General features: G+C 38.2%; 1 protein-coding gene across 2 annotated transcripts; it reads left to right on the forward strand.

The window, feature by feature from the left end:
- Positions 1–498: 498 nt before the first annotated feature.
- On the forward strand, positions 499–12,694 carry LOC140674043 (homeobox protein rough). Of its 2 annotated transcripts, XM_072907378.1 has the most exons (5): positions 499–513; positions 4,989–5,233; positions 5,495–5,765; positions 9,347–9,581; positions 12,257–12,694. In XM_072907378.1, exons 2-5 carry the CDS (start codon positions 5,033–5,035, stop codon positions 12,489–12,491), a joined length of 942 nt encoding a protein of 313 aa, XP_072763479.1. In that variant the 5' UTR covers positions 499–513; positions 4,989–5,032; the 3' UTR covers positions 12,492–12,694. The 2 variants fall into 2 exon arrangements, with proteins under 2 accessions (XP_072763479.1, XP_072763478.1); XM_072907377.1 differs by lacking the exon at positions 499–513 and having other exon boundaries at positions 4,229–5,233.
- The last annotated feature ends 242 nt before the right edge of the window (positions 12,695–12,936 follow it).

Here is a 12,936-nt window from a genome sequence, read left to right on the forward strand (position 1 = left end):
TTTTATCGAGATTATCTATTAATTTTCAAAAAAAATTTAATTCTTTTTATATGCCGTTGTTTGCATGGAAATTATGCTGCTTAGATTCGAAAAATAATGATTAAAGTAACTTTATAAAATTCATCGTATTCGTTGCCGAAAAGATGTCTGAAAATTTATACTTTAAGGTGCCTTTTCATGCTGACGCTCGACGCTCATTTTCAGCGTCAAAAGACATCACGTGACCAAAAATAAAAATACCAATTCGTCAATTTTGATCACGTGATCTGTTTTGACGCTAAAAATGAGCGTCGAGCGTCAGCATGAAAAGGCACCTTTATTCGTTTGCAGATGAAATTGATAGCGCCATTTATTTTATTACTGTGTGATTTGTGAGAGCTGATCCTATATTTTTATCCTAGTCAACAATCCCTTAAAAGAATATGTCAGACTTTGTGGGGAATTAATATTATAAAAAAAAAAAAAAAAAAAAAAAAACACTTCTCTCAAGGAGGAAGAGGAGAATTATGTCAAGTAAGTAAAATATATATATAGAATCAGTTGAAATTAAATTACTCTCTAAAATAACTTTGAAAATGGAAAATATATCCTTGGACTTTTGCTAATTATTAAGCATGTTTCGTATATAACTGTTAATTAAATATATCTGTGCCTCTTTTATACTTTACAAAGTATATAAAAGTTATTTGAAAGTGGAAAATAAATATAACATCTATATGCAATTCTTAGAGGTACGGGAGATTCTAGTTTTACTCGAAACGGTGGCTTTGCTATTTTACTGCCCTGTTTGGGAAAAAGAAAAGAGAGAGAGAGAGAGAGAGAGAGAGAGAGAGAGAAAAAGTTAAAATAACGATAATAATAAATTCGTTTTCCAGAGAACGCGTCGATAAACGGTCCGCGGTTCGCGGTCCGCGGTCCGCGGCCTCCCCCGCACGCCGCTCGCGTCCTCGCGTATTGACCGCGGGGATAACGATAATTGTATTGTCGCGTCGCGTCGCGCCCGACGACGACGACGACGACAACGGCTACGCGACGACGGGCGCGCGCGAAATCAGCGTGAGCGTAATAATCGTAAATGCCGACAATAATAGACGGCGTACAAAGGGAATTAGACACCCATATAGCCGCGCGCGCGGGCGCTCGCGAAAGGCGCGCGCGCGCATGTGCCTCCCCCCCCCCTCCCCTGGCCCCGCTCCACGCACCGCGCACCGCGCACCGCGCACCTCGCACCTCGCACCTCGCACCTCGCACCTCGCACTCTCGCCGGGCGCCGGGTTGGCTCCTCTAATTACATCGATCCCCGCCCGTCGCCCGATTGGTCCGGCATCCAGAATCCGCCTCCAACGCGCAGATAAATCTCACGCGAAACAATCCAGATCATCCGGGGAACCGTGGCGGTGGGAAAGAGGGTGGGGACGGGAGGGAAAGGGAGACATAGGGAGGTGATCGAGGACGTTGGGACGAGGGACGAGGTTCATGGTCCATGATGATGCCGGATGCTGCGGACGGAAAGAGTGTGTTGTCGATCAAGTTTCTGCTATCGTTTAACAACAAGGGCTTGGGAGAGCGTATTATTGTTACTTTTATCTTGATTAAAGTTACAGTTTCCTTCATCCATTAAAGAAATATATAAGGTACACAGGGGTGAACGCAATATCTTTGAATTGAAAATTGAAATAATTTTGAAGATATGATACATTATTACGTGCAAAGTAAAATTAGAAACATTATTATATGACGATTATAATAGAGTTTGTGAAAGTTAAATTTAATTAATGCTATATTTGTGTGTGACAAAAGTATTTTTTACCAATTCCTGACATATCCGAAAACAATTAAATTTACAGATTTTAAAGCTTTAAATCGCATTACAAAGTTTGTTAAAGCTCCAAGTTTGGAAATACTTCAAAGTTGAGCTCATAAATCTGCAATGTCTTAAATTTCCATCTATTATTCTGAATTTCCCTCGATGCAATGCCCATTAATGTCGGACGCGTTTGTTTTTTTTTTTTTTTTTTTTTCAATTATAAAACTATACAGCATGTTTTGTTTTTACATTATTTACTATTTACAGTTTTTTAACTGTAACAATATACATATATACAGTATATTTTATACTTCTATCTAGATTAATTTTGAATGATTCTCTCTTTCTTTCTTCCTTTCTCCCTAATTTTCTAATCTAAAAAAACATTACAATCTAAATGATATTCCTTCTCGGTAAAAATACCGAGTAAAAGCTCATTTATTCAATTTTTAACGTCGTAGAAGAGTAACAAACTAAGATTAAACTTTTATTAAAGTAATTTTCATTCAAAAGCTGAGAGCTATAATTTTTGCACCCATTTGTAATTTAATAAAATTTAGTTTGTAATAAATTGTCGATTTTTAATCGCTAATAATTTTAAAAATTATTAATACCTATACCTCACATTTTTAGGAAATAAATTTTAAATTAATCAAATAATCTGTCATTTAAAAAATGTGATAGAAATAAAAATATTCCACATATGTATGACAAAATTTATATTTTAAAATTCGTAAATTTTATTTTTTGAAATATGCATTTAAGTATAGAAAAAACAAGTGTAATCAAATTTTCAATCTCTTTGTTATTGTACAATAAAATTTTTTTACCTAATTGTTTCCTACAATTTGATAATCCTAAGTTACATGAAAAAAAAACAAAAAAAACATTCGCACATTGGGTAGATAGTATATTACGAGAAAAGACTAATATCACACACTTTCAATCAAAGATTAAAATCGAAAGAAAGAGGAATATTTGAATACTATTGATAAGTAACTATAATCAGGAATCAGGATCCCATCGGGATGCGTTGTTTCGCCGCATTGAGAAAATTGAAAACAGAATGAACCCGCAAATAATCTTGCTCTTCACGCTAAACCGCACGTGTTTACTTCTTTCATTCTGGCTCGCGAAAGAGCCCCCCTTTCATTTCTTCGCGAAGCACAACGCACGATTGGCATACCATGCCGTTATCAAAAAATAAAGTAATTCGCGAGAAGCTCTCCCCCATTGTCTTCTTTTATATACTGTTTTATTATATAGAAAATTGTAATATATATATATATATATATATATATATATATATATATTATTTTATTAATTAATTCATTATTTATGTATTTTGTATTTATTATCTACATAATAATTTTATTTGTCTTTTTTAGAGATTAAAATATCGAATAATATAGAATCTCATAAAGAGTATATTTGATATTTATTTTTAAGCGTCAGATTATGTTATTTACAATTTGAATAGATTTTAATATCAAAATAGAATCGCGATAACAATTTGCTGGGACAATAAATCATATCCAAGCAAATTGTTATCGTAATTCCATTTAAATACTAAAAAATAACTGGGGACGCGGTTCAGTGGAAAAATCGTTTACATCATAGAACTAGGTGTTATTCTTTTGCAATTTAAATAGTTTTATAGATGAAAAATTTATAGATGCCAAATTCTCAAGTATTATATAAATCGCAGAGTAATATATAAAAGAGTCGACATATGGTTCCGTTACAAATCTTAATTGTAAAAAGTTATAGGCAAATGCTAATACTTGTCTATAACAATGATAATGACATAACGTTTCTTTCCAATTATAATAGTATAATTATTATATTACTATTAGCGTCAAATTATATTATTATTTATTATATATATTGTATTTATTATATTATAATAACAAATATATTGTGTGTAAAATAAATGGGGAGCTTTTTTCAAACTTTCGCTCTTGGCGGAAAAATAAATTTAAAAGATGACGAAAGAATTGCAAGATTAATTACATCTTAATGGTTAGTGCGCGTCGCAATCTCTTTTAAATATGGCAGAAATCTTGGTCGGGGGACTTGGGAGAAGTGGAGTTTGGAGAGATCGCGTACCGGGACATCTTAAAGCTATTCGCATATGTTTATTCATCTATATAAATCTCTATAGGAACCGAAAACCTTTGGTCGGGCGAACGCGGCCGCACGTGCAACTTCGCACAGGGGCGGCGCAGGGCGCAGCGTCGCATGGGAAATGGGAGGGTGACCGAGGGTGGAGAAACATCTCCGTGGAAGGGAGTGCTCCACGTACCCCTCCTTTGCTCCTTCGCTTTAGCCGATGTACGACACGGTACTCACGGTGAACGGTGAGTGGAGGTGAGAGAATGGAGGACGGTTAGGTGATTCAGACGCGCGTGCCGACCCGCGTCAGCGTCAGAGACCGTCGCCGTCGTCCTCTGGCCTCTGGGCTCTGGGCTCTCGGCTCTGGGCTCTGGGCTCTGGGCTTCTCGCTCGCGAATTCCGCTCCGAATCCTCCATCCTGATCGAAGGAAGGATCGTTTATGGTTGTGTGATCATTTTCATTGTGTCTTGAAAAAGTTTTGTATCCCAGTGAAGTTATTACCGCAAGTCATCACTGAGTGAAAGATAACATTTTAGAATGGAAGAGAAGGAATAATTGATGAAACGTGTAAACAGTTTTAAAAGAGGTGCAGTTAAGCAGGTCGAGTCTCGATATTTGAAAACTTTGGTCCGACGTTTGAAAACTGTGAATACTTGCCGATGAGTTTTCCAAAGGGTTGTTGCAGAGAATTTTGGTCAAACACTTTGTGGAAACGTATTAGATATCTCAACTTCTATGACATTTGTATTTGAAGAAATTTAAAATTTTATTTGCTCGGAAGAGAGAAAGGTTGAAAAAATTCATTCCGAACAAATATTTCACATAGACCTCTCTCGAGAGAGAGAGAGATCCATCTACGGTCTACGGGAAAGATAGATCTCCTTCTCACACGGGAATTTTTTTCACAAATCTATCCTTTATTCGGAAAAAAACAAACATTTTACATTTATGAAGAGAGAGAGAAAGAGAGGTTGTCTCCTTGATTTTTTAGAAGAATCATTTTTCGTTTAAAAACCATTCTTCTCACTCTCACTCTTCGCTAGAGGAAATATTTGACGTTTAAAGTTTTCTCGAAACCTATGGGCTGCTGAATTGAAAAATTCCGTCAAATGTCTACGAAAAAGACAAGAAGACCATCGTCGCCGCGACGTTTCTTCGCACGGCTCTACGGCCACTTGGAAGCGACCAAGAAAACGGAGGATGACGAGGACGAGGATCACGCGCGGGAAAGTCTGGACTCTTCGCCGGAAATCACGGAAGAAGCCCCCCACGTGTTGTCCGGTTCGTTCGAGTCGCACAAAATATTCCACGTGAGTATATAATCGGAGAAATAAAAAAACCTTCTCTTTCTTCTCTTTACAATTAAGATAAATATTGCAAATTTTAAGAGCTCGCAAATCTCGCAAAAAAAAAAAAAAAAAAAAAAAAAAAAAAATTTACAATTAACTCTCTCGATTAATTTCTTTCGAATTTTACGAAAGAGATTTTCGAGAGATCGATCGTTGACGAATCGATGAAATTTGAATGAATCGCAACATTGAAAGGAATAAAATGAAAAAATTCGCCCGCAGACGTCGCACTCCAAGAATGAGGATCCCGAAAAGACGTCGGACGACGCCGCGAAAAGTCAGGTGTTGGAGGACAAGGGAACGGAAAAGGATTCGGTGCTCGCGGGCGTGAGGCTGCCCTTTCTGCACGGATTCTTCCCGAGGGCACCCGGTAGTCATCCGTCCTTACACTTGACGCAACTCGCACATCCGTCCGCCCTGCCGCCGCATCTCAACGCTCTGCCCGGCCATCATCCCGTGGTCGAGCACCACTTTCAAGGATTTTCAGCGTTCCGTAAGTTTTCGCTGCTCTCTCTCTCTCTCTCTCTCTTCCGTCGCAAATTCCCAAATTAATTACGCGTAGCGCGATACAAAAGGTGGAATGTTTCGCGTTGACTCAACAATTTTTCACGCGTTATTAATATACGCGGTTTTCATTTAATTTGCATTTTGCTCAATTATTTATTCCGATTTAATTTCGCTCATTTTCAACAATTAATGAAGAATTAATTAATGTTATTGTCGAATCTAAAAGTTTACTGTTTCGAAATAATTAAATATAGGACCGACTGAATTTTTGGAATATTAAAATTTTTAAATATTCCTTCTAGCGTATATAAAATAAAAGCAAAATAAAATTCGCTTTTACGACAATCGCTTTTTTTTTACTTACATTAATGGACTTTTTCGGATAGTCAAATCTTATTCCTATAGTTCTAAGCATCAGTTATCGATCGGATTTACATACGTGTTAAAATGCATTTTCGTTCAAAATCGTGTATTATTATTATCTCCAATTTTGGCACAACGAGATTTTATCTAACATTTTGTACGTTGTGACATTTTCAACCAAAAGACATATACATTCTATTCCACCCACGGTGCGAGCTGCAACACGGAGATATGCACATGGAAACGCAGGCGATCACATCGCGCATTTCCAAAGGCCTGATACTTGGACTACTCGGACGACACGTTTCTCTCTCCCTCCCCCATCCCTTCCGCCCCCTCTCTCTCCCTCTCTCTCTCTCTCTCTCTCTCTCTCTCTCTGTAAGCTGAGGATCGGAAGGCGTCTTTGCGTTCGAGTATTCGCGAATCGGTAAGCAGATTTCGCAATGTCGCATTATGCGACGTCGAGCGAACGACGCGACCATCGTCCAGAGAGAGAGAGAGAGTATCGCACATCCTCTCCCTTAGTATCGACAATGATACGATTCCTCAGTAGCGACAATGGTACGAATTCCACGCGGAAATTATTACGAGAAAAGTAACAGATTTTCAAGTTTGTTCCTTTTGCGAGGTTCTTTAAAAAAAAAAAAAAAAAAAAAAAAAAAAAGGACAAATTTGGATTTATGACATATTCTCTCGCGTTCCTCCGAAGATGAATGTTAAAAAAAGAGAAGGAACTTTATCGGAAATTGTACTACTTATAATGATCGTAATTTTCCGAAATATATTTTTATTAGGTACTCGTTCAGTTCTCTGCATTGCAGAGATCCCGGATGATCCCAAAAACGTGTGTGTATTTTCAAACGGATATGCATTTCCTTGTGGAATTCCATTCAAGATTTTCCGATCGGAATAAATTTATTTTTTGCCGCGAAAAAACTTTCGATCGATCGATTTGAAAAAAAAAACCATTGAAATATTATAAAACAAAAGGAGCAAAACTTCCGGACAATTTCTCACGGGCAGAATCTCGCAAGATTTTATATGTAAAAACGAGGGCTGAAAAAAATGAGAGCATTTTTCATTTATGTAACGTATATACATAATTATATATAGATTATTTTCTAAGAGATCGCCGGGATATCGCGCGCGGACGTTGTCGCGGACGTTGTCGCGGACGTTCCCGCTGCGACGGGGGGGGGGGGGGAGGGGGCGGCGAGAATTAGCGAATTTCACTCTTCATCTGGAAAGTTTGTCGGGGAAACCCGCGAGAGAAAACATCGCACGCGAGAACGAACGCGCGGTTTTATCCCGCTTCGACACCTCGTCGCGTTATTGTGACGAGATTACGAGACGCAGTTGGCCGCCCCTCAATGCGAGATACACATCGCGGTATTCCCTGCACAAATCAGCTCTTCTCCTCCTCCTTCTCCTGCACCTCCTCTTCCTCGCCGGTCCTTAAGCCTCTCGAGAGCCACCGCCGAGACTCGACTCGCCGGAAAATATTGTGCACGCCGGGTGCGGGTGCTGCGGGTGTTCTCTCGCGTCGCGAATTGTATCGCGCCGGAATCCGCATACATACTTGCGTATCCTCATTTTGATCTCCGTGATCTCACAATTTGTCCCAAAGAATAGGAATATTCGAGGGGCGACAGATACAAAAATTTATGTACCATTATATATCCGTGCCATTACTTCTCTTCAAATTTTCTTTTTTTTTTCAATGTTATTCAAATTATTCTTTTAATTATTTTTCAATCATTCTCATCATTCTCATCATTCTTTCCTATATAAAGGCATTGGCAGGATTATTGATATATTGTTTTCGTCTTTTCCGTCATGCTGATTAGTTGTTGGTTGTCAAGTTTGTGTGCTGCTTCACTCGTGTTGTCTGCGCCTGTCAAACTATCAATTTTGACAGTTGGTTTGACAGTTAGTTGAAGAAGAGTATATATTGTATGTATATGACGTACTTAATATAACACGAATGAAGCAAATCGTAGTGCGTAAGAGAAACAATCAATTTATATCGTTTTTTATAAGAAGAAAAATTAGATTAGATATTAAATTATATTTTGTACATAAATTACATTTATGTACAAAAAATGCAGAATTTAAAAATGAAATATACGCAGTTATATTTTAATAACATGTAAAATAATAATGATTATTTATCCCACACAGCATGCATACTCAAAAGATGTTCATTCTAAAGAGAATATTCTAAAGATATCGACTAATTAAAAAATATCTTTGTGTACGTACGTACAACACAATATAAACACACATCAAATAAATATTATAGCGCGCGCTTATAATATTCTTGTAATTGTAAATTGTTTTATTCCGAGTTCTCGACATTGTAATCTTTTGTTTTACATATCCCTTTAATTGTAACATCTTCTTTCTCGCGCATTTTTTTGTTCCTTGAAATCTATCGCACTGCTGTTATGAGATTCCAGGATATAATCAAGATCCCATATCCGCTTCGGATAGGATTGAGCGAAGCGGATATGGCCTCGGGAAGCCACGATTTCCGGTGTCGCTTACCGGCGCGTCCTAATTATTCTGTCACGTGGCGGGGATGAAATTACAACGCGTCCAGATTTAACTCACCCTGACTTACATACATGTCGAGTTTGCAAGGAAAAGAGAAAAAGAAAAAAATTAAAGCTCGAAACCGAATTAAATCAAACACCATGACACGTAGACATCTTCCCCACAACTGTATCTTGAAATTCCAACCTTTTCGAGTGATGATGTCACGATCATTTGTTACTCGTACGAGCATCCAGATGTTAGGGGGAATCCAGGAAACGAAGGAGGCTTCGTCGCGTGACTGTCTTAATTGTTTCATGCTGATCGCGGAATCATTAAAACCGTTTCGCTCGACTGGACGAATTATAATCACTTTTTATTTCATTAATCTTTGCTCCCTTTTTTTCTCGCCCCTAATACTTGATATAAAAATACTTATTATAAACGTTTTTTACATTCTTAGAAAAAAAGTACCAGCGAAATATAATAATAATAGAGCTTATATTCTTGAAATATCTTTTAAATGTCCCTCGATTTTGACAAATTGACGAGCGATTAAGGAATGAAATCACGATATATCCTTATTTATGAATATCATACAAGTATGTTTGTTTGATAAAAAAAAAAAAAAACCATAAGTTCCAACAATAAGATTCTTTCTCCTTACAGTGGCACGTAGAAGGAGAAAAGAGGGCCGACCGCGAAGACAGAGGACGACGTTCAGCGGCGAACAGACCCTGAGATTGGAAGTGGAGTACCGACGAGGGGAATACATTTCGAGGGGACGTAGATTCGAGCTCGCGGCATCTCTTAGGCTCACCGAGACGCAGATCAAGATCTGGTTCCAGAACAGGCGCGCCAAAGACAAGAGGATCGAAAAAGCGCAGTTGGATCAGCAGTATCGGTATATTGCGCTTTCTATTTTCCCTCGATAAACTCTTGTGGTGGATTTTTTTTTTTTTTTTTTTTTATCATTGAAAAATATTATATTTGATATTTTTGAACATTAATAATTCGCAGTTTCACAGTTCAGTTTTGCTTACATTCGTTACGTTCAGTTTAAGTTCAGCTAGGTTTAGTACAGTTTAGTCGAGCTGTTAATTATTTGCCAATGTTATTTCTCAAAGCTATTTAAACGCACAATCCTAATTCCCTGCCTTATTGAAGCTGACACGGGAAAAATAAGAGGCCATACGGAGCATATGGCGGTTCTCGCGCGCATCCCACGCGCCTTGTGCATCCCACGCGCTATGCATCCAGCCGAATCGTTATCTTGTCGACGTGATGTATTGCATTCTCTAATGCGGTTATTAGAGTACGCGGCTGTTAGTTTCAGTCGTTCCATGCTAAAATGATTCTATAATTCTGGCGAATTCAGAAAAAAAAGAGATGGAGAAAGAGAGAGAGAGAGAGAGAGAGAGAGAGAGAATAAAATAAAACACAATTTTATTTATTAAAAAACAATTTTATTCTTTAATCAATTGTAATATAAGCGGATTTTATTCCAACAGAAATTGAATTAAAGACTTAGTTTTTTATTGTTGAAGAAAAAAAAATTTCGATATTAAACTGCGGTTAAGCATATATAAATTAAAATACATATTACATATAGATGATCACGTTTAACAGTTTATTATTATATATATTTATATTATACATATATATGTGAGTGTGTATATAATTATGATTCAACGTCGAAAATAATGATTCTCTACGTGAGCAAACAAGTCGAAAATGTGGAATAAATTTTTTTCATACAAAGTTTTATCTTGGAGAAAATTAATTTCAAAAAAATTGGTAAATTAATAACGCATTATATGTATAACGTATATATTTTTTTTTCAAGTTTTTCCATTTGAGAGACCTCTATAACAATTTGCGTTATCGATTTCATTTTACGACACAATCGCTGTTAAAATACATACATATATATATATAAAGATTGTCGTTACTTACATGACAAAATTTTATTCTACATTCTCTCGACTTTTTTTTTTTCATGTAAAAAGTATTTCTTTTTTCGATTGTATCGTTAGTCGCGGAACGCACCCCTGTACACATTTGTGTTATATTCAATTTCTTTTTCATATCATGTTGTTTTTCAAGTTTTTTGATCCCCGTTATCCGTCATCGATTCAAAAATTCTCACAAAGACGAAACTTTACCACCACCCTCTTTTGAATATCTTAAAATCGCGCGAAAATCGTCAAGCGCTTTTTTCAGCGGAAATCAGGTTCCGATCCCATCGCGAACAATTACCTCGATAGGATTCTCGAAAAAACTCGTGCACCCTTCGTGGGGACGCGGCACGAGGTGTCGGGAGTCGGGAGTCGGGAGTCCGGGAGTCGGGACGTCCCGGCCGGGCTTGCCTCGCACAAAGACCGAAATTTGTACGAGCCGCTCCGCTCCTCCCCCCTTCCCCCCTCGTCTCGTCTCGCCTCTCTTCCTTCTCCTTCTCCTCCTGCTTCTGCTTCCTCGCCTCGCCTCGCCTCGCCTCGCCTCGCCTCACCTCGCCTCGCCTCGCCTCTTCGTCACAATAGCACGAGACATAATCCTACTTAAGGCTATTTAGCGGCATATCGCAATCGGGAATCACCCTAGCTCGAGTCGCAGTCGAGCGTCGCTTTCGAGGTCCACCGGATCCCTTCCCCTCTCTTCTCCTCTCCTGTCCTCTTCTCTTCATCGTCACCACCCTTTGCCTTGCGCCCCGGCGTTATTCAGTCGATATGCACCTGACGCTCGATAAACCCACGGATAAATACACTCGTCGCGTTAACCGCGGGGATTTTCCCATCCACTTGTCGCACTTGCCCCCCTGCTCCCCTGCTCCCCACCCTTTCTCTTTTTATCCCCCCAATATCCGGCTTGATCTTTTGCGATCTCAATTTATTCCGGTGCATTAAGAGATACCTACCTTACTAACAATAAGATTGCAACGAAATAATGATTTAATTTTTCCCTTTTTTTTCGATCGATTTCAAATATTATTTATTTCAATAATTTTGAAGCTTATATCGTCGAAATGCGCGTTCAACGTTTGATCGCGCAAAATTATTACTCCACGGCGCTAATATTATATTTTTATTCTCCTCTCTTGTGAAGATTGCTGGTATAAATGTATAAAAAAATATTACGTCTTGTTGATAAAAAAGGAAGATTGTCATAGAAACTTTTATTACGAGATCCTAATGGAGGAAAGAGAGGAGGGGGGGGGGGGCGAAGGATGATCTCACAATAACAGTCTTCATTAAACTCACAATCAGCCACAGTATTAAGGAACGTAAACGAGCGGAGAGAGGGTCCCTAACACACGCGATCCGTAGTTTATCCTCCCCTAATGCTTCGCCGAATAAAAGCTCTTTTGGAGCGAACAGAGAGATACACGAAGTGATCACGCGCTCTCCTATAGTTTTCCTACGGTGCCTTGCATTTTTCACAGACGAAAAAGTAATCGTAGGCCTCGTGAGATTAGAAAGTATAATCGAGTGTCCGATAAAATGCGTGTCGATTAATCGTTGGACAATTCAAGATTTGCGAAAAAATATTTCGCTCCATAATCAAGTCTCGTGTGTCTTGCAGAAACTTTGCCGTATCGAACGGCTTGATGAATCTGCCGCTTTACAACGCGACAGGATTCTGCGGCCTCTGCTTATATAAGGACACCTACGGATCGGTAACCGCTAATCGAGATCACTCCTGCGTTCCCGCCAACTCTGTCGTCGTCGCTGACGAATCTCTCAAGGATCAGCCACGTTACAGCAGCAGCGGAAGCGAAACGTCCGACAATCCGCCAAATCTCGTGTCCACGACTTAATTCGATCCAACGCGATCGCCGTTCGTTTAAAAATACGTCTGACAATAAGTTAAATCCTTTTTTTTTTTTTTTTTTTTTTTTTTATTACGCGATATAAATGCGCAACGATCAGTTTTAATCTGTTCCCGTCATATATATTACAAGAAAAATATTAACCGTAAAAAATAGCTTTGACATCCACTGACGCAAAAACAAATTTTATTTCTTTATCTTTCTAAAAACAAATTGATTTTTTTATAGACAAAAATTGAATTTTTCCATGTTTTTCGAGAAAATACATACATCTCAAAAGAGAGAGAGAGAGAGAGAGAGAGAGAGAGAGAGAGAGAGCCATGAAAATTAAAATCCCCCTTTTTTAAAGAAGGTATATTATCCTTTGCCATACTCGCTTATTTCAAAAGCATCATTGCAATAAATTTTGATTAAAAATTTTAAGAATTTTTTC

This window comes from Anoplolepis gracilipes, chromosome 15 (genome assembly GCF_047496725.1).
Source record: "Anoplolepis gracilipes chromosome 15, ASM4749672v1, whole genome shotgun sequence".
In the NCBI taxonomy this organism is placed as follows: Eukaryota; Metazoa; Arthropoda; class Insecta; order Hymenoptera; family Formicidae; genus Anoplolepis; species Anoplolepis gracilipes.